The sequence below is a fragment of the Antechinus flavipes genome, chromosome 2, assembly GCF_016432865.1.
Source record: "Antechinus flavipes isolate AdamAnt ecotype Samford, QLD, Australia chromosome 2, AdamAnt_v2, whole genome shotgun sequence".
Taxonomy (NCBI): Eukaryota; Metazoa; Chordata; class Mammalia; order Dasyuromorphia; family Dasyuridae; genus Antechinus; species Antechinus flavipes.
Window position 1 is genome coordinate 618,357,444 of NC_067399.1, and position 22,726 is coordinate 618,380,169.

Below are 22,726 nucleotides of genomic sequence, written 5' to 3' on the forward strand. Positions count from 1 at the left end.
GGTTTTTAAAGCACTTAAATATATCATATTTGATCCTAACAACAGCCCTATTAGATGCTATTATCCTCGTTTTGTAAATGAGGAAATTGAGGAAGTAAGTGAATAGACCGAAGTCACATAGCTGGTAGGTGTTCGATGTCCCTCTATGCATCCTGGTAGGTAATTATAAATACAAATACAAAATTTAGACAATACAACAAAGCTATCTCATATGGCCAACAGTTTTTATTTTATTTTGTTCTGTTTTGCTGAGTTGGAGCTATCAATTTGAGAAGCCTCCACAGTTGTCATCTGTTATGCAGTTTATCAATACACTTGGCCATAATTATAGCTTTAGTGAACTGGAGGTACTGAAATTAAACGACTTGCCTGAGGTCAGAGTATTTGGCCAGGGGCAAGATTTGAATCTTGTTTTCCTCCCCCTATACACTGTTTTGTTGTTGTTGGGTTATCTCAGACTCTTCACAACCCAATTTAAGGTTTTCTTGGCAGAGATCCTGGAGGGGTTGCCATTTCCTTCTTCAGCTCATCTGACAGATTAGGAAACTGAGGCAAACAGGGTTAAGTGACTTGTCCAGAGTTACACAACTAGTATCTGAGCAGGAATTCCTGCTTCTAGGCCCCGTAGGAGAGGGGGCACCATGTAGTTGCCCCTTTTGATCTATAGTAAATCTTTATTACGCTGTTTTCTTTAGTTTATTCATCTTTTTAGCTCCTGATGCAGGAGCTTTGGCTAAGGCCGAGCTCAGTCCTCTGCTGCACTTTGGGGGTAGCAGTCCAAAGAGATAATAGAGAATTTATACTCTTATCGGTCCCATCCCACTCACTCCTCTGTGTCTTTGTGATCCCTGATCAACGACTTGATCTGAAGTTAGGAGGAAATACTAGTGAGGATGAACAGTTCCTGAGTGTCCCCCAAAGCTCTCGGCGGGTCCCTTCACCACCAGCTCTCACGCTGCACCAAGAAGAAAAGCTGAGTTTCTCCCAGGCGGAGAGGCGATCACCTCCCCGATCCCACGAGCACCTGGGCCCGGAAAGAACCTGCTTATATAGTCTCCCAGTTCCCAGGCTTTAAGGTCTGTTCTAGAACCTCTCTTAACTTCATCCAGATCTGAGAGGGGGAATGAGGATGGGGGATAGAAGGTCCTCCTCCCTCCTTCCTCCCAGTTGTTCCTTGACCATTACAAAAGAGCCTTTGTAACCCAGAGGCTGCCGACTCGGAGGGACGGGCAGATCATCTGTGCGGATCTCCCTCCTTCGGTCCGACGCGGCCTCTGCGGCTGAGGTTTCCAGGCGTTAACCGGTCTCACCTCCCACAAAAGTTCTAGGCTCTGCAACCCCCACTTCCCCGCTTTCAATAGCAAATGGTTGGGTGGTGGGGAGGGGAAAGGAAACTTTCCAAATTGCTGGGAGTGCAGGAAATTGTACAGCAGACTCTAGGGCAGGGGAAGGAGGAGGAGAGTGGGGACGAGAAAAGGAGGGGAGAAAATAGGAGGAGGGGAGAAAGGTAGGGAAAGGAAGGGAAGGAAAAGGAGGAGGAGAAAGGGAGGCCGGGACGGAGAGGGAAAGAAAAGGAGGAGGGGAAAAGGGAGGCTGGGGAGAGAGAAGGGAGAGGAGGCGTGCGTGGGGGGAAAGGGGGTGGGGAGGGAGGCCAGAGGCGGCGGCGGGAGGAGGGTTCGCGTCCCTCCGTTGGTCCATCCGAGGGAGGGAGGAAGCAGCGGCGCTTCTCCTCCAGTCCCGCCGGGCAGTGGATGGGGAGATGCGGCTCCTGGCCTTGGCCCTGGCGTTCCTGGCGGCTCGGGCTCCGGTCCCGGGTAAGCGGGGCAGGGATAGGGGCAGTGGAGCGGGGGCGGCGCGGCGGCGGCGGGGCAGCCGGCCCAGCGCCGGCGCAACTTGATAGAGTAACTTTGGCGGGGGCTGGAGTCTGCCCGCAGCGGCTCGTGGGCGCCTCTTTGCCGGGAGCTCCAATCTTGGAGTTGATGGAGCGGGGGGCAGGATTGCATTTGGGGGCTCTTTATTCCCTGCCCGAGGACCGGAGGGCGCCCCTGCCAGTTCAGGACTTTGTCTTGGGGCTGGTGGGAAGTTATGTTGCCAGGAGTCGCTCTGGATTTCATGTCTTTCCTCCCTCCGCTCCTTTGCTCCTTTGCTTTCCAAGATGACCCTGGGAAGGGAGGGGAACAGACGCCCTCCCCTCCCCCTTCAGTCCTCCCCCTTCCATTCCCTGCTTCTGGACAGAGAGAATCCTTCCCTCTCCCCCAGTCCAGCAGGGAGAGGAGCTAGAGGAAAAGGTGATGCCCAACTTTCCCTCGGTCTCCCCCAGTCGTAAGGTTCCCGGTTCCAGGATGAGCAGGGTAGCGGACCGCTCCTCCGCGAGTTCCTAGACTTACCGAGGAGCCCTAGGAAGCCCCCTGCTGAGTTCCCAAACCCACCAGCCGAGGAGGGCAGGCGCCTGCCCGGTTGGAGAGCTCTGCACCCAGCCACCCCCCAAGTGGGCTCAGGGCGCCTACCCCGGCTCCTCGTGCGATGTTTTCTCAGTCCTTTCCCTTTGATGCCCCAGACCCAGACCCACATCTTGGCCCTGGAGCCTCTTGTAATCCGAGCTTTTGACTATTAAATTTTTCTTTCCCTCGGCTCCCCGGCTGCCTCGTCCCCTTTTTGTTTTGAGGCGGCTCTGCACTTTCTGTTTGGAGAAGCTGTCATGAAGCTGGCTTCCAAGCTGGCTGGCTCTCCCGGTCAAACAACAGAAAGGAAAAGTTTGTTTATTGGAGGCATTTAAGACAAGAGAGTGAGAGAGTCTGGTGACTGTTTAAAAGGGACAGCACACAGAAGAGTCAGCCGCAAACATTCTCAGGCTCTAGAGGGGATTTCTTATGAAAGATTGTTTTGCAACTTTCTGCAGACCCAGAGGAAAATCTGGTTCAGTCGTACTCCGCACTTAGACGCCAGAGGGGAATACACTGAAAGTGGGTTTGGGCCAGATAGTGTAATAGCCTCATGTATCTTTTCCCTTGTCTGTCACCTCTGGAACTGTGTGCTCCTTTACTTGGCACTTTGCCCTTTGGATGGATAAACGAAAGTGGTATTTTGCTTTGGTTTGTTAGTGTGTCCTTATATTTATTGCCTTTCCTATTCTCCAGATCTCTGTTTTGGTTTGCAATATAGAGAGAAGGAGGGGGAAGGAAAAGAGGAGAAAAAGAGAGGAAAAGAGAAACGGAAAGGTAGAGAAGGAAAGAGGGGAAGAAGAGAGAAATAGCCAGCAAATTCATTAAATGCTTTTTATGTCAGGCACTCTGCTAAACACTGGAGAAAAAGAAAAACAAAAACAGGATCCCAGTCTCAAAGAGCTCATATTCTAAGGAAGAAGACAATAGGAAATGCCCTTTGCCCACACATGATATTTGTGCACACATACATATATATGCATGTACACACACGGCATTTTAGACATGTCACATACACTCATTCAGATGTGCACACACATGATTTTATATGTACGCATGCACTCACATATATGCATGCACATGCCTGTCATTCGTAGGCACATAAATGTACACATATGTGCGCATACATGATGTTTGTATGCACACACAATATCTGCATTCATGTGTACGCCTGCACTCACATACATGCATGCATGTACATGTCATTTGTAGGCACATATTATATACACATTCACATATACATATACATACATGATATTTGTGTGCCTACAAATACATGCATTGCATGACATTTGTAGGCATATATTATGTACACGCATATATGTACATATATAATTGTTTGCACATATATACAATACACTCATTCATATACATGCACATGCTTATGTAGGTGAATATGTGCATGTGTATATAATATGCATACACAAATAAATGCATTTTCTCTGATATGATATAATATACAATGATAATGGTATACACATATTTAATAATCTCAGAGCAAGAGCAATAGTGGAGAAAGGGCATCGTGCTTTCCTAAAGCACAGTTCTAATTCTCAAACCACAATGACCTCCAATAGTTCCCTGTTATTTCTGGCATCAAATGCAAAATTTCTGAGATTATCTTATATATTACTTGTGATATATATGTGTGTGTGTGTATACATATATATATGCATACATACAATATGATATATATGTAATATATGAGATTACTTTCCCTCCCCTACTAATATCTTATGATATGCTATGATTATCATAGCATATTAGCTAGATAATAATTTCAAAGAAAAGGAAGTAGCTAGGAAGGGCCAGGAAAGGCCTCCTGCAGAAAGGTAGCATTTGAACCAAGTGTAGAAGGAAATGAGAGTAAGGAGGTGGAGATGAGGGGACCGGGTAGTTCAGGACTAGGGGACAGCTCGTGAAAATAGATGGAGTCAGGAGATGAAGTGTCCTGTTCACGGAACTGGAAGAAGGTGCCGTGTTATTAGATCTTTGAGGGTGTAGAGATGAGAAAAACTGGAAAGGTAGGAAGGGACCAGTTTATGAAGAACTTTGGGAGCCAAGAACAGGATTATGTAGTAAATCTTGGAGGTAATAGGGAGATATGGGAGATTTTTGTGTAGAGCAGTGACATGTTCATAGCTGTACTTTTTTGGCTGAGTAGAAGATGAACTGGAATGGGGAGAGACTTGAGGCAAGGAGACCCACTGTCAGTCTATTGAAATAGTCCACATAGAAATTGGTGATAACCTGTACCGGGCGGTGGCAGAGAGAAGGGACTGTTTTTGTTGTTGTTTGTCCTTCGTTCTTGAAGAGGACCATGATGGCAGGAAGTTGAGATGGTGACTTGCAGGGAAATTGGATTTAAGTGGGGGAGTCATCCGGCCTCTTTCCCTTGCAGAGCTCTCTGGATTCAGTGGTCAGAAATAGGGCAGGATGACTCAAAATGGCCCTGAGTACAGTGGTGGACCTTGGCCCTTTTAAGTTAAGGTCTTTCCCAGGTCTCGGTTTGATTGAAGCAATGCTCATTCAGTGATTAAGATTAGGTTAAGAAATAAAACAAAAATGATTTTTTTTTACCTAGTTAAAAAAAAAATCAGTCTAGGTGGGGAAGATCCTCAAGGTTTCTGGACAAAATAGATAATTGCTATTTACACTCACTCTGAGCCATCAGAACCCAAACAATAATCAAATGACTCTTGGGGTATTATTGGCCAATGTAAGCCAGAGTGATTTGGGTTAAAGACATGATCCTTAAGAAAGAAACCTAGCCTTTAAACTCCTGAGATATCTCGTGAGGTTTCAGTGACCAAAATTTGTGTGATCAAATTCAGTGATCAAAAAAATCAAAAAAAAAGGAAGGAAGGAAGGAAAGAAAGGAGAAAGAAAGGAAGGGAGGGAGAGAGGGAGGAAGGAAAAGAGGGAGGGAGGGAGACAGGGAAGGGAGGGAGAAAGGGAGGAAGGAAGGAGGGAAAGAGGGAAGCAGGGAAGGAAGGAAGGAAGGAAGGAAAGGAAGAAGAAAGGAAGGGAGGGAGAGAGGGAGGGAAGGGAGAAAAGGAGGAAGGGATGTTGTGAAGGTAGAAATGGCAAAACTTGTGAATAAATTGGTTATGTGAAGTGAATATAAGTGTGAAGCCAGTAAAGAAGACTGGGAGAAAGAGAGGAAGGGAGGAAAAGGAGAAATAGAAGGAAAGGGGAGAAAGATGTAACAACTGAAAGTAATGAAACTATTTAAAAACTCCAAGTTTTAAAGATTGATCTTCTTAGCTGAATACTGATCAGCTGTCCCCTGTGGAGAGGTGTCTCAGTAACCTGTAACCAAGGTAACCTTTTTAGTTTTGGGATGGAACACAAAAGAAAAGCATTATTTAAGCACAATATTCCAAGCGTTGTTTTAAGCACTGGATGTACAAATAGAAAATGGAGTTAGTCCCTATTTTCAAGGAACTTCTATTCTATTATCAGGAGGCAGCACATAAAAGGGGGAATTCATATTTCTATTCAATTAATTGGAGATGGGAAGGCCAGGTCATATTGGGGCAGGAAAAATAGAAGGGCAGATGGCAAGGCACCAGAGATATTGGGGAGTAATGACGGGGTAGATAGACAATGGGTCCAAGGTTTAGAACAGGTTGGGACTCTGGGACATCTCAAACAGAATTAGAAGCCCAGAGATGAGTAACTAATTGGCAAGGGGTATCCCGTGCCTGGTGGACAGTGGGTGATGGGACCATGAGGTTTGGTTGGAAAAATTAGAAATCAGTAGTTAATGTCAGCAAGTATGAATATTTGGACGTATTTGATATGAATTTAGATGTATTCTGTAGTGCTTTGAGATCTCTAGGTATATTGAATCTTTTGTTTGTCCTATTTTTTGATGTGAGCAAAGTGCTTATTTTTAAAATGAAAATAATCCTGAATAAATATGATAACTTTTCTTTATACAATGCTTTTATTTTGGTTGTGAAATTCTAAAAGGTAGCAGGCTTAGTATTGCCTGGTTTTCCATCAGCAATATCACTTTGTTCCAAAAGACTCTGGCATGGATGTCACTGCTGAAATGTAGCTACCTCTGGGATTTAGGTAAAGAGCCAACTAGAACACAACTTGAGGAGAGGAGATATGGACTGAAATACTTGAAGGAATTCATTACTTTGGGTAAAAGCACACTGGGTGATAACATATTTGGTTACAAATGGAAACCCAGAGAGATTTTGAATCTGGAGAGGGAGAGGGGACAGTGTGAGATTTTGTGGAGAAGCAGCTGGAGAGTTGGCCTTTACCATATTTAATGGAATGTAAATTTATAGCAGCATTCCAATAACCGTAGCTGAATTCAAACAGGTGTTAGGGAAAGAAGGAAAGTTGAATTAACTCAGGAAAACATATTTTATTTTATGTAAGATAAAATATTATGAAAATGCAAAGTTTATTAGCTTCCCTAGGGGGGTGAAGGGAAGGGAGGAGAGAAAGAGAGAATACTTTCCACTCCTCACTTGTTAGTAAATAGAGTGGCTCATTACTTTTCTGCTTCACCTCTATGTTCTTTTGGCTGTGGATAAAGTCCAGCCACAGGATAAAGTCCAAACTGCTTGGTTTATTATTCAAAACAGTCCTTGATCTGACCCATACTTTCCTATCTAATCTCCCAGTACACAAAACTACTACTCTTCTACACATCCTCCAGCCAAACTGATATGTCCAGCTCCTTGAATATGCTACTTTTTTTTTTTTTTTTTGAGCTCACACAGTTCCCTTTTCATGGAACTGTCCACTGCCCTTCATCTAACACAGTAACTACTTCCTAGAAGTCTTCTCAGATAATCCCTTCTCTGAACTCTTGAATTGTTCATTTTCCTCATGTGTCCATAACTTCTGAGACTGAAATATTCCATGTCTTCCAACCATACAATACTAGATGAAAAGTCATATTAAAACATGGACCTTTGTTTCTTTGAAGAGTTTGAGATTATTAAAAAGAACTTGGCAATTTCTCAAAGAAATGTAACCCGCTCTCCTGCTTAATTCTGAACCCAACTTGTTGTCCACTTGAGGTGTCTCTCTAAGGGCTCTCCATAGGGATAGGAATGAGATCGGTGATTATTCCATGGGTGTGGTATGAAACACCTGCTACTAAGGCAGGGCTGCACTTGCTTTGCAATTTACAGTCTTAGAATGTTGTCTAGAGTACCAGGAAGTTAGGGATTTGCTTGGGTTATATACAGAGTATGTGTTAGAAGCAGAACCAGGTTTTCTTTTCAAGACAGGCTATCTACTATCCCATATTGATAATCTATCGATAGACAGATAGATAGACAGATGAACAGATAAATGGATAAATAGATGGGAGAGACAAATAGAGAAATAAATAGGAAGAGATACATAGGTATAGGGAAAGATAAAGGGATAGAGAAAAATAAATAGAAAATATATAGGGACCGATAGGGTTAGATAAGGAGAGATTGAGCTAGATGATAGATAAATGAATAAATAGGAGAGATACATAGATATAGGGAAAGATAGAGAGATAAATAGATAGATAAATATATAGGGATAGATAGAGTTAGATAAGGAAAGACCAATTGAATTAGATAATAGATAGATCGATAGACATATGAAATTGACAGATAATTGATGGATAATCCCTATGTGCTATTGGTGTTTTTAAGATATGTAGGAAAAGTGAGGGAAGCCTTTAGTACACTGGTCAGACCCTCTGCGTGCCTGACACATAGCCAGTGCCTAATAAATGCTTATGGACTAATTGACTGACTGAATTATGAGAGGATCAAACAGGGTGGACAAACATTAATGGGCTGCAACAGTAACAAGGTCACATTCACAAGGAGGACTAGAGTCCATATTTTGTGTTTCTAAATACATTATCATATCTAGGATCATCTCAAACCATTTCAGATCTATAAGGATCATCTCTTAAAACCATTTTAGATCTACCACAGGATGTTGCATACAGTAGAGACAAATGCTCAGTGGGTGAAGTCCTGGAGTTCAAATTCTGCTTCAGACACTTAATAGTTGTGTGATTCTGGGCAAGACTCTCACTTTCCCTCAGCCTTAATTTCCTTGTCTGTAAAAGTGGGGATAATAATAACACTTACTTAGCAGGGTTGCTATGAACGTGAAATGGGATAATGGAGAGTATTCCCAAAGACTCAGTGCTATTTCAAACTGCTAATGCTTTGGGGACAACTTTCCTGTGGAAATCACTTCGCAAACCTAAAGTATATGTAAATGCCACTTATTTGTAGGAGTGATGGTGGGAATGCTCAAAAATATTTGCTTCTAACCACAAGGGTCTGGAGGAAGAAGGGGCAGAAACAAAGGGAGTTCAGTTCCCTTGGTTCCAATTTTAAGCTAACCACTTGTGAGCCGCCTTCCTCTGCCTCCCTTTGTAGAAGGTTTTGTGGTAGACTTGGTCTTCAGAAGCTGTTCTTTTTTAAAGCTCTTTCAAGGCTGACACGATGCCAGGCGTATGCCTCTAAGGGGAGTCAAACCCTTCTCAGGAGCAACTGAGCATCAGCCAGGTGGCCGTGCAAAAATGAAAGGAGTTTCTTCCTCTGTTACCGTTGATAGCAAGATTGGAGACAAAAAGAGAAAAGCAGAAATAAAGGTTCTTTTCAGGAATCAGATCCTAGCAATAAAGGCACTAAAAATAAAGAGTAAAAGCTTTCAAGTACACCTGTCAAGAGGCAGAGATTCGAGGGGAAATCTGTCCTTTTTTTCTGTTTCTCTATTTGTTTCTGTGTCTATCTGTATGTGAAATAAGATGCTGTCTCCTACAAGGGGATTAGTCCATGTAGGTGCTAGTGTTTAACAACAAGCTTTCTAAGGGGGGAGTGTATGCACAAAGCACTTTGAACTTTAATATATTTTACTAAATATTTTTCTAGTCACTTAAGTCTTGACATCCAATAGAACAATAAATCAACTATTTGCTTGATTTTCAAAGTATAAATGATCCTAATAAAAATGTAAGAGGTCAAATAATCTGAGCATTGTTTCATTGGCTTTCTATGAGGCCTGTAAATATGGATCATAGATATGAAAGTGTAAGGATGTCAAATGTTTTTCTGAAAGTCACTTACATAGTATCAAAAGTGGGATTTGAATTCACCATCTCTTGACTAGCAAGTCAGGACTGTCTTCCCTATAGTAACACAGCTTGGGATTTATGATCTGCTGCTCTCTATCACACAGCTACAATGTTATTCAGCTACCAGAGTCCACGGACTCAAATTTTTAGTTTATATTTTTAACCCTTGTCTGCCTTGATTACTGTGAGATCCTCCTACCATTTTGTCCCATCTTTCTTCTCTCTCTCTCTCTTCTTTGTACAGTGGCAAAAATAATCTCCTTTATTCTTAAGTTTGGTCAGATTATTCCTTTGCTTAAAAGTGTTTACTGTCTCCCTATTATCTAGTGATTAAAATTCAGACTTCTTATCCTGACATTCAAGGCTTTCCAAAATCTAGTCCCATCTGGACTCTCCATCTTGATCTCATATTCCCTCTTCACACCAGTCAACAATGAATATTCTGTATCTCCTGGCTCATTCGATTCCAATCTCTTCTGAAGATTGGAATAAAGGAAGGTCTTTCCTTCCCCTCCTCAGTGGCTAAATTCTTTAATTCAGGGCTTTTTAACCTGGAGTCCATAAACTTTCTTTTTTGATAATTGCATTTCAATATATTTCCATTCCTTTATAAACTTGTGTATTTTATTATATCTATCTTAAAACATTAATAGTTAACATAATAATAGCTGCCTTATTCAGAGGAATCCATTGGCTTTACCCTACTGACACAAAAAAAGGATTATTAACTTCTGCTTGGATGTAAAACTCCACCCCTACCACTTCCAGGAAGTCTTCCTTGATTGTCCCTGGACAATCTCACAACCTTTGAGAGACTACATGGTGCAATGAAAAGAATGTTTGTTCAAGTTAGGGTCATGGGACCCTGGGTTCAAATCCCAACTTTTCTACTTTAAGCTTGTGTGAACTTGGGCACATTATTTACCTATCTTGAACCTCCATTTTCTCAACTGTCAAGGGAAGAGTTGTATTAAATAATCTTTAAAATTTCTTCACATTCTAAATCTGTCAGCCTATGGGTTTTTGGCCTTCAGACCTCACATAACTTTTAAAAATATGTACTTTCTTGATGCTTTATCATGTATTATTGTATAAAATAATTATTTGTAGGTTTGCTTTATTCCTTCTATTGGAGTGTAAAGATAAGATGCCAAGTCTTATTCAAGTTTGTTTTTTCCATCAACATTTGCCATATTAAGTACCATTAATGCTTAATGACTCGAATGGAAAAGTTACAAACCTTTTGAGAGTAGACACTTGAAATTGTTCCTTTAGTGAGGAAACTGGGAACTTGGATGATTAATTGGAGAAACTGAGATTTAATTATGGAAACACTAGTCACAGGAATAATGGCTCGCATTTACATGTGGCTTTATCATTTGCAAAGCATATTTTCTATAACTCTGCCTGGTGAGTGCTGCACTGTTATGATTTCTATTTTACAGATGAGTAAGTTGAGGTTCAGAGAGTGTAATCAGTTGGCTGACGTAATCAGTTGGCTGACGTGTGTGTGGATAGTAAATGGCATCTCTAGAAGAAAAATTAAAGCCTTTAAATAAAGAGCACCGTTAAATAAGGTGGAACCTTCTATTTTTCCTTTTTCCACACTGTTTTTGTTCTCTACCCTCAGAACTCTCTCCTCTAAGGAAGAAAAGCAATAAAACCAATGACACCAACCAAGCGGGCCCCTCAGCCATGTCTGACGGACCGTTCCGTCCCTGCTCTCCCCCCACCTCTCTCCCCGAAGGAAGGGGACAGACAGCAGACGAGCGTTCTTGCTCCTTGGATGCTTTCCGGCCTTATTGCAGAGCAGTGGGGTTCCGCCTCGGCCCCAGGGCTTCCTGCACCCCTCACCTGGGCTGTGACGCCGAGAGCAGCCCAGGACTCGCCGGCCTCCCAGAAGGGAATCCGCTCTCTTCTGCGGGACCGAGACTCCGGCTCTTTCCCCTCACATTCAGTCACTAGAAATAATCTGGCTTTTCCTGCGGCGTCAATGGGAAGAGGCTGGTGAGCAGGGTTGAGGCTGTCCGGTCATGCTGCCATATTGCTCTGATTTCCCGCCTTTCTCCGCTCTCCCTATCGCCAGCAGGGAGCCATCTGTGGGTGACAAAGTCCTGGGACCCAGCGGCCGCTTCTCCGGGGCGCTGTCATGGGAAATGGGCCCCGGGCGGGGTCTGGGAGTCACTCCCGAGGGCGGCCCTGCAGCCCCCGCAGCGCTCGGACTCAGGACTCCCCACACGGGCCCGGAATTCTGCCAGCAGGGCTACTCGGGGGGCTTGGGGAGCCCCGGGGAGAGTCTGCCTGCGCTCAGGCCGCACGCGGTCAGCGGCCGGACCTGCCTCAGCCCGACTGCGAGGGGGGGAGGAGGGAGAGGGAGGAGGAAGGGCTTCCTGGTCCCTGGGGAGTCCAAGCCACACAGGAGGGCTTCGTGGTCCCTGGGGAGTCCAAGCCACACGGGGGGAGAGGGGACTTCCTGGTCCCTGGGGACTCCAAGCCATACCCAGTTGGGGCTTCCTGGTCCCTGGGGAGTCCAAGCCACACCCGGGGGGTTTCCTGGTCCCTGGGGAGTCCAAGCCACACCCATGGGGGGCTTCCTGGTCCCTGGGGAGTCCAAGCCACACAGGGGGGCTTCCTGGTCCCTGGGGAGTCCAAGCCACACAGGGGGGCTTCCTGGTCCCTGGGGAGTCCAAGCCACACAGGGGGAGAGGGGGCTTCCTGGTCCCTGGGGACTCCAAGCCACACAGGGGGGCTTTCTTTTCTGGTTTTAGGAACTCAAAGATACCAACAAGCCACATGGTCCGTCCATAGATGACTCCTTTCTTTCCTTTGTTATCAGACTGTCTTTTTCAATCATATTTCTTTAATGCAACCCATGAATATGCTTGTGTTGGTCTGGCAGTGGGTTGTCTCTAAATAGAGATTATTCCCTGAGAGAGAATACACACATCTGGATGCACATTCACGCATATAAGTGTATATGTATATGCATGTGTATATATACATACCTATGCACATAGAGACATACATGTATATCTAATATATGCACATTTAATTCCTAAGCAGAGACCTCATCTCTAAAATAAGGGCTCTAGATTAAGTGGTCTCTGAGGTTCTTTCCAGATGTATATCCATGAACTCAGGAAATTACTCTCCCTGGTTCAGCTACTTTCCTTTCCTCTCTCCTAGTGCTCCATTCCCCCCTCCCACCCCGTTCTATTTATTTATTGGTATATACTGAACAATAATGTGATTATAGGCCAAACTCAAGCTTTATTCAAACCATATTTAGAGAAAAAGTAGAGCCCATATTTGGAATAATGCACTTTTAACACAATATTGGGCTCATGCTTTCTTCCAAGGACAGTTGTCCTAAGTAATATTTGCATAGTAATAACCCAAGCCATGGCATTATAAAAAATAAACAAGGCACTGTCCTTGCCTTCAGAGAGCTTACTATGTTCATAGGCAATAGATGATATTTAGCTCTATATTGATTGATTTATTTCTATTTGTCTTTATACACACACACACACATATACACACATATATCTATATACTTATAAACACATGCAAATAAATTATATATATATATATAAATATTAGATATATTTAAAAAATAAATCTCACTTTAGAAGGCAGTCTATATTCTACTCTAAGTAGGGAAGTTAAGCTAAATGCTCACTTTAATCTCTAATTCAATACAGAACGGGGTATGTACTATAAGAAAGATATAAATCCACCATTAGGGGATTTCAAATCAGGGACAACTTTCTTTATGCTGAGGGGATTGGGGAGAAGCCATGTAAAGAGGTAACATTTGGACTTTGCCTTGATAAATGAATAGTATTTCAAAAGAGTCAAGTTGGGAATTTACAATTAAAGAGAGTGGTCAGAGTAATGGAGAAAAGGTTGAGTCCAAAATCTTGGAGAATATTTTTTTTTGTGCTATGGGAAAGGATAAAGAGTGGGAGCAAAGAGCAAAGAGAAGGGTATGGGGAGCACCATTAGACTATGATATGGAGCCAAGGAAAGAAAAGTTATCACTAGTCCTATACAGAGGGATCAAGAAAGATAAGGGCTGAAGCTAGGTTGAGGTTACTGTAGATACTTGTTTTAGGAGAATGGTGGTAGACAAAAGTCTTATTATAAAGAGATAAGAACTAAGTAATTAAGGAGGCCGTAAAGGCAGCTAGGGCATGAACATTATCATAATAAAAGGACTAATCTTGGACAGCAGCATCAGGATTCAATATCATTACTTTTGTTCTTGCCTATATTTAGACTTTAAGTGTTCATTCATTTCATATAATTCTGGGCTAGGTACTGTGAGAAGCAAAAGACATGGATGCTGCCCTCAACAAGCCTTTGATCTAATCAAGCCTTTCTTATTCATTTCAATTCCATCTTTTTTTTTTAAATGCCAGGAAAATAACTGACTTCAACAATTGCCTCCCTCTTCCCCTTTTCCATCCAGAAATGGATGTTTGCCATTCCTCTAACATAATGTTAAAAATTAGAAAGGATAATTTTTTTTGGCTGAGAATGCTACAGCATTGTCTTTTTAAAATATGCAATGGCCAGATATAATAAAGAAAACTTGACTATAAATCGTTACTTTCCAGATGTTACTGATTTTATTTAGTTATAGCAGCTGCTTTAGAGAAGACCACCCTCTGTGGTTATGGAGTCCTCTGATAATTTAACATAAACGTCTGAAATTGCAATGAGCAGGAAGAAGACTTCAAGAATCCTTCCTACTCTCCACTCCTTCTCTCCAACATATATACATAAAAATCTCTTCTTATAATTTCTTCTTCCCCCCCTTCTCTCTCATTTTTATTCTATCTCAATTATACCAAATACAGATCCATTCAATGGAAAAGGGGCTGGCTTTGGAGTTAAAAGATCTAAGTCCCATTTTTTGTTCTGCCTCTGTGAGTCTTTGAGAAAGTTGGTCAACAAGCATTTATTAAACATCTATTTGTTGTCATTGAGGCATTTTAGTCATGTCCAGCTCTTATGACCTCATTGAACGTTTTCTTGGCAAAGATATGAGATGTTTGCCATTTCCTTTTCCATCTCATTTTACAGATGAGAACCGAGGCAAAAAGGCAGAGAGAGAGAGAGAGAGAGAGAGAGAGAGAGAGAGAGAGAGAGAGAGAGAGAGAGAGAGAGAGAGAGATAATGAAAACAAGTGGCTACAAACAAGCTTTGATATACAAGATAAATGAAACATAACCAATGGAAAGAAGGCATTAATGGTAAGGGAGATCAGAAAAGGTTTCTTAAAGATGAGGGATGAGGGGGGAAGGAATGTGCTCTGAGGCAAGAGATAGAATGACAAGGAGCAGCAAGGAGACCAAAGATTGAATCAAAGTATATGCAGTGAGTGAGTTGTGAGGAGACCAGATTATAAATGGCTTTGGATACTAAATGGAGAATTTTATAATTGATCCTTGAAGTGACAGGGAGCTTCTGTTATAATCAGAACTAAGTTTTAGGAAGATTAATTTTACAGTTGAGGAGAGGATAAACTGTTATGGGGAAAGGCTTGATACAGGGAGATGAAAGGGTGGGCTATTTATTACCATAATCTGGGAGGAGGGTGATGAGGGGATGCCCCAGGATGGTAGCATTGCCCAAGGAGAGAGGGAAGTATATGCGAGAAATGTTAGGAAGGAAAAATGACAGTTCTTACTAACAGATTGGATATCAGAGACAGGGTGAGAGAGGGAGGAATTAAGGGAAGTCAGTGACTGGGAAAATGGTGGTGTCCACAAGACTAATAGGGAAATTCAAAATTGGGGAGACACTGGGGAAAAGATAAATTCAATTGTCGATATGTTGAATTTAAGAGATCAATGAGTCTAAAGTTCCTGGGTCTCAGTTATTTCATCTCTAAAAGCAGGGGCTTAGACTAAATGCCCTTTGAGGTTTCCTCTAGTTGTCAAGTATTTTAAGCTTAGCTAAGTATTGACCTTGCTCCAAATCTCTTTGTTCTGTCTACCTTGGATCTCTGTTCCTATGTGACCTTGATATTGGAACTTCAAGGCTGGGATGGACATTATAGTTCAATTGGTCTGATCTCTATTATTAAGAGATTGAGAAACAGATTTCCTCAAAGAATCAGGACCAGAATTATAAATCATGGATGGATTCGGAAGGGAAATTGCCTTCATTTCCCAGTTAACCCTTCATCTTCAGCTCCTCTGAGATTGAGAAGTCATAGGAGATACAAACATATGAGGACTGCTCTGAGAACTTCTTCCCATTATCAGGTGTATGTCTGCATAGGAAATGATGACAATTTGCCTTTACCGGCAAATGCTGGTATGTAGTTCTTAGTAAATGTCAGGTTACACTTCTATTCCCTAAGTTTTAACAATACTTTGGGATTTTTTCCTCCTTTTCTTTTTATTTCATCTTTAAGAACTGATGAGATCCAAAAAATTAGAAATATATGAAAAAAGAGAGAAGGCATTCAGGCAAGGCAAAGGACCTAGATTCAGATCTTAGGGTCTCAGTTTGCTCACTTTGACTATCCCAAATGATTTGAATGAGGGTGATATTGTATTTATGCTGATCTGTGGATGAAACTTAGCATTCCATGCAATTATTTAAAAACTATTTCCTTAGTCTGAGAAGGTAAGGTTCACATGAACAAATGAATCCATGCAAGATTGCTGGTAAATGTAATATCTGCTCTCTCAAAAAACAAGGCTGCAGGACATATTTTAAAGTTTAATCTTCATTACTAACATTTTCTCCATCACTTTCCTAAATCTAGAAAATTCACAAAAATGACAAATCAGTCTTCATTGGTAGCAGATGAAGATTTCTAAATGTCCATACTGAAAATTTAACAATTCTCCCCAAACTATTTGGAGCTGAATTTGGGACACCATGGTGTCAATGAAATAGGGTTAAGAGCCCCTGCATTAGATAGCACCTAAAGACTCTTCCACTTTTATATGGTGGCAGTAAAGAACACCTGAACTCTTCATCTGGATAGATGAAAACTCCAGTTTCATGGAGATTATTGGTTTTGCATTGCTTAGGGGAAGAAGGGAGAACTGAATGCTAATGTTCTCTATGAACAGAGAATGAGTTTTGGAGTTAGGAACACCTGGTTCGAATCCTAGCTAAGGTACTTACGGGTAGCTGTATGACCAACAAGTGATTCAGCATCTCTGGGGCTCAGTTCCTCAAATGCAAAATGATAGGGACCCCTCAAGTCCCTATCAGCTCTAAGTATATGGTTCTGTGAACCAGAAGAGAAAATAGGAAGGCCCGTTTAGGATTTTTTATGCTGGTTGTTATTTCCTTAGACTAACACATCTGGTTTCACTTGATTCATTTCTGGTACAACACATGTTGATCCTTGTTAAAGGGCCTTAGTGGAGTTTGCAATGACTAGGTTAGGAAAGAATAAGAAGACAGTTACATTATCTTCTATCCCTATTAGGCTGGTGCTTGGAAGCTGGATATATCATCCTTAACATCATTTCCAAGTATACTTTTAATGTTAGAGGTGAAAGGAGACTTTAGTGGTATATAGTCCAACTTCCTCATTGTATGGAGAAGGAAACTGAGTCCTAAAGAGACTCAAAATCTTGAAAGTCATTTTCTTTTCAAAGGTGGAAACTGATGTTGGATGAATATTTTTTAATTCTAACTTTTCTTCATCTTTCCTAACTTCCTTTTTCCATTCTTCCCTTCATTTTCCCCTCCATCTCCCTTTCTTCTCTTTTATTCCCTTCTTATTTCTTTATTTGCTTCCTTCCTTTTTTCTTTCTCTCTCTCCCTCTTCCTTTCCTCCTTTGTTCCCTTTTCCCTCCTTATATCTCTCTCCTCTCCCTCTTCTCCTCCTTCCCTCTTTCTCTCTGTCTCTTTGTGTCTTTCTTTCTCTTGTCTCTGTCCCTCTCTTCTTCTCTGTCTGTCTCTGTCTCCCTCCCCCCTCTTTCTCTCTCTGTCCCTTTTCTCTTTTTATCTCTTTCTCCCTCCTCCCCTCTCTCTGTCTCTCCCTCTCTCCTTGTTCCCCTCTCTCTGTTTGTCTCTGTCTCTCTCTCTGTCTCTTTCTGTGTGTATGTCTCTCCCTCCCTCACCCTTTCTCTCTCTCTGTCTCTGAATCTCTCTCTGTCTCAGTCTCTCTCTGTCTCTCACTCCCTCCTTCTTCCCCCTCTCTCTCTCTCTCTCTCTCTCTCTCTCTCTTTCTCTCTCTCCCCCTTTCTCTTTTTCTCTCTCCTGTCTCTGTCTCTGTCTCTCCTTTTTTCTATCTATACACACACAGCATATGTCTGTCTATATACTGTCCCCTGTGGAGTGAGCAGTAACTATTCCTGTTTATGTTTGTGTCTCCATCACATAAAACAATGCTTTCTACATGGTAGTTGCTTAAAAATGCTTGTTGAAATCAATTGCGGTCTCTGTACATTACCGTTAATTGGGATGAAGAACCCTAGTAAGGGGTGAAGCTGTATACTAAGAACCTTGGATGAAAATAAGCCGACTCCATTCAAGGGCAGGGCTGAATTCTCATATTGCCTTTGTCTTTTTCTTTGCAGATGTTTGTGAAGCCCTCAATGTAACAGTCTCACCAGGACCAGTTGTCCAGTATTTGGAGGGAGAAAACGCGACCCTTTTTTGTCATGTTTCCCAGAAAAGACGGAAGGACAATTTCCTGGCCATCCGTTGGCTTTTTGCACTTTCTCCATCACAGGAGAAGCTAATGATCAAAATGACAAGACTGAAGATGGTTCAGTACTATGGAAATTATAGCCGGAGTTTTAACCGTCAGAGGTTTCGCCTCCTGGAAGAAAGGTACGGGAGACTGTACAGCCTCTCTGTTCTAAACCTTCAGCCAGCAGATCAAGGCAGGTACATATGCAAAGTCCATGAAGTCGGCAAACACAAGAGTAAGTGGACCACGTGGTCGAACGGCACGGCAGCCACAGAACTCAGAGGTAAGGAATCCTCTCATCCTGTGGGGGTAGGGTCACATCCTGGCAGAGGGCCAACTATGTCTGGGCTGCATCCATCCCATAAACATAAACTTCTTGAAGGCAAGAACTATATTGTTTTGTGGTTTATTTCTGCAGTCCTTGAGATAGTGTTCTACTTAGATAGGAGAGGAACTGAGCATAAAAATGTACTACTGTATGTTTTGTACATGTTTTGTACATGTCTACACATATACTCGATGTCTTCCCAATGAGCTCCAAACTCCTTAAGGGCAGACAGTGCTTTATTTTGTCTGTACCCATAACATATAATGTGATTCCTGGGCACATGGTAAATGCCTAATAAATGCTAGTTGATTTATCGATTGCTTGATTTTAGGTTTATGAAGACATTATTGAGAGTAAAAGGATACTGCAAACAATTGAGTAAAACCCCCAGAGATTCTGGATTTTCATTGTTGCTGTTAAGATGTATAATTTGATAAGTGTGAAAAATACCTTCACTGAAACTCACCTATTGCATTAATCTTAAGTAGGTAGTTGTCTGGGTCATTGAGAAGTTGAGTGACTTGTCTAGGGCTCCACAGCTATAATATGTAAGATATGGGACTTGATCTCAAGTCCTTCTAATACCTAAGCTGTGCCATGCTTCTCCAAACAGAATAAAATGTAGTCAGTCAGTCAATAATCATTTATTAAGCACCTACTATATATGTCAGGTACTGTGCTAAGCCCTAGGGATATAAAGGAAGACACAGGATTGTCTAGTTCATCATCTGTGTTCAGAGTTGAATTATGATTTGGTCAGTTGAGTTCTACCACATAGTCATTATTGTTCATTTGCTTGTTTGTGTTTTGTTCTTTTTAGAGGAGAGAGGATATGGGTGAATGGTCCTTTATCTTTTTTGTTTCCTCATCCTTTGTCTTAATTAGGTTGCTTTATAAATTCAAATCAATAATTGTGGAGTTTGGCTTGTCTTTGGAAGGGTATTTCATTAGGGAAGAAAAAATACTGACCTAGTAGCTCAACAAGGGTCCCAGAAAGAAAATATTAGTCATTTGCATTTTGGCAAAAGTCATTTCTATTAAATGTTGGTATCTCGGTGTTCTGGGCTAGTGGGAACAGCTGGAAAATAATCCTATCCTTTAGTCAAGAGCTAAAAGAGAACAACTCATACAAAGATAATATAGAATATCTAAGTTCAGCTCCTGAATTTTGCCAATATGAGAAAGGGCAGGGAATCACATGAGTTCCTTTGACTCAACCATATTATGTGTAAAATGGAAACAGTAATATATGAATAAAGTATTAGACATCTTAAAGGAAAATGCCTTGTTAATGAGGAATAATTTCTTTATGTTATAAGAATATAATTATGAGGAATATTTTTTCTTTACTGATTAAAATTGTATCCTGAGTTATTGGGGAATTAATCATGCTGTAGGCTATCCAGGTTAGTAGATGCCCAAGAAAATATAGACAATCCACTTCCTTTGATTCTATATTTGTAAAACCAGAGAAAAATGTGAATAAATTTCACTTTGATATAAAATCAAATAAATGTATAATTATTATGATGAGAAATCTTTTTTTTGAGAGAGATGTTTTTGTCAATGAAGACCTTTAAAATAAAGGAGTCAAATTTAATTTTCCTTCTGACTTTACTGGCAGTATTGTCCTGGAGCAAAGGTTTACATCCAATGTATAGTTGTATAATTTTTCTCCCTATATAAACTTAAATTTATTAAGCAACTAACTTTCAATAAAAGCACACATTTTCCCACCATCAAGGATAGTAAATCATATAGCTGATTGTTATGAAAGAGGTACTATTTCCCAAAGTAATCTGTAAAATAGCTTCCTGTTTATCTACTTTATTTATATTAAAGTACATACTAGAGCCATATGTTGAATAGCTTGGCAATGATTTCTCTGAACAAATTAGAACATTCTGCATTCACTCAAAGCAATTATCCAGTCCATTGTTCAATGAAAACTTACTTTCTATGATTTGAGTTTAGATTCACCCCAGTTTAGCTATTTGGAAAAATGCTCCATCGTGAATATAGCCTTAGGTAATTTGTGAAATTTTAATGGCAATGGAAGTGTTCCATGTTGGGGGTTTCTTTGTTATATGTTCGTTCTCTTCCAGCCAACTTCTCCTCCACCCCATTCCTATGCCCTTCTCTTCATTTTTTCTACATTGCTTTTTAATTCCTTTATCATCTTCTTATTCTGCCTCTTAGATTTAGATCAAATGTCCCATTCAGCAAAGGTCTCTATTTCCTCATTCTTTTGAATCTTCTATTCCTTCTCCTTTATATGTAACTTGTATTTATCAGTTTACATTTTGTCTCCCCCTCACCCCATTAGTATGTAAGCTCCTTGAAGTCAGGGACTATTTTTTGTCTTTTTATCTTTCTTTCTATTCTATATTTAGTGTAGTGCTTAGTGTCTAGGCAAATCTAAAGATGGTAAGTCCTTATTAAAAGTTTGTGAATTGTTTGTTCTGAGAACTGAAGGATGTCACAAATATCCTGAAATAATATTCACTAGGAATTTCCATAGATTCTTGGAATTTTTTTTATTATAACTCTTATTATATGACCTGTAGGATTCTTATTCCAGGCCTTTGTTTCTTTAATATTTGTTTAACTCATAGACTCCCAGAAGGTCCAAGTTGGAAAGGACATCAAGAACCCCAATTCCCACAACTCCCTAAAAAATTTTCCCACTACCAACAACTCCTGAAAACTGGTTTACTATCTTTCCTTAGAAGAACTTCAGTAAGGGGGACACTGCCATTTCTTGGGGCATCGTATTCCATTCTTGGATAATTCTAATTGAGAGGAAGTTTCTCCTGACCTCAAGCCAAGATTTGCCTCTTTGAGACTTCCACCCATTGTTCCTTGTTCTATCCTGTGGATCAAACAGAATAAGCCAAGACCTTCTTTCTCATGACATTTCAAATAAGTGGACTGAATTAAATGATTCTTTCCAGCCCTCGGGGTTTTACTCTTTACCTTGCCAATTTCTTGCTTGGGTTATGACCTCCTTTCCCTGCTGAAATCTGGGTTTACTGTTCAGGTTTGTATTTTATGAGCCATTTAAACATGAAGTGAGTTAAGTCAAACGAGGTGATTTTAAAAATGAGGAACTGAAGATAAACAGTTCTCCCTTTCCCCCATTTATTAGAAATTGTTTCACCTAACAATCTCGTAAAAGGGAATAAAAGAATGGTTAACTGAAGAAGCCAGAAACCAGTTTGGTGAGTTAGGGGAAACCTACATCATGAAGTACAGAAGAGATAATTGTGTAGAGTGGTTTGCAAGCAGATTCCTGCTTAAGAATTATGTGGATGTATTTGTGGCTCCATTAGAATGATGTCTATTTACCAATGTGAAAGGTAGTATGACATAGGAACTAACTGCTTGGTTTTGACTCAAAAAGACATGGGATCCTGTCCCAGCTGTGTGACTCCAGGCAAATCATTCAACCTCCTAGTTCCCCAATCAGCACCTTAGGTTGCAAGTCAGGCACTGATTAGTAAAGGGACTTCCCTTGTCAGAAATCCCTTGTAATGGCAACATAATAGATCTGATCCAAAACAAACAAACAAAGAAATCAATGGCTGAATGAAGAAACCTGATAACTATTCTGACTACTATTTCATCATTTACTCACCATTTTCTATTCTTCCCCCCCCCCCCTTTCTCTCTGATGACATGAAATTTTAGGTTTATTCTTCAGAGAAAAGAAGCATGGTCCAGTAAGAGTAGGACTAAGAAAGATCTTAGCTCAAGTTTTACTTCTGATACACACTTTGGGACTTCAGGCAATTCACTTTTCTTCTACATTCTATAGACCAGTGGTTCCCAATATGTTTTGTTCTAAAAACTTTTTTCAACAACAACTAAAATTGTATTGTGAACCAAGGGTAGCTTACTGTTCAGGATATTCCTTTAAATTATTTACTGCTTAAATCACCATTAAAGACCTTAGAGGAACCCCTTGGAACCCAGTGTGTTTAAGAACTCTTGTCTCAGGCACATTCGCCTCCAAAGTTTTTCCCTCCAAAGTTTTTTAGACTATCTACTTGAAATTAGTTGATGGAAAGTCTTTCCTTACCATCATTCAGTTAGCTTGGTAAAGGTTGAGTCACCTTCTTCAGTAGATCTTTCTCAGAGTCTGGCATGTATTAAGTGCTAGG

The 22,726-nt window shown here is 41.1% G+C and overlaps 1 protein-coding gene across 1 annotated transcript in view; it reads left to right on the forward strand.

Annotated features, from left to right (window-relative positions):
• The first annotated feature begins 1,634 nt into the window (after positions 1-1,634).
• VSTM4 (V-set and transmembrane domain containing 4) overlaps positions 1,635-22,726 on the forward strand; it is a 150,051-nt gene continuing 128,959 nt past the window's right edge. The window contains exons 1-2 of the mRNA XM_051981892.1: positions 1,635-1,814; positions 18,120-18,518. Coding sequence (XP_051837852.1) covers positions 1,760-1,814; positions 18,120-18,518 — 454 coding nt within the window. The 5' untranslated portion in view covers positions 1,635-1,759. The remainder of the gene's footprint in view (positions 1,815-18,119; positions 18,519-22,726) is intronic.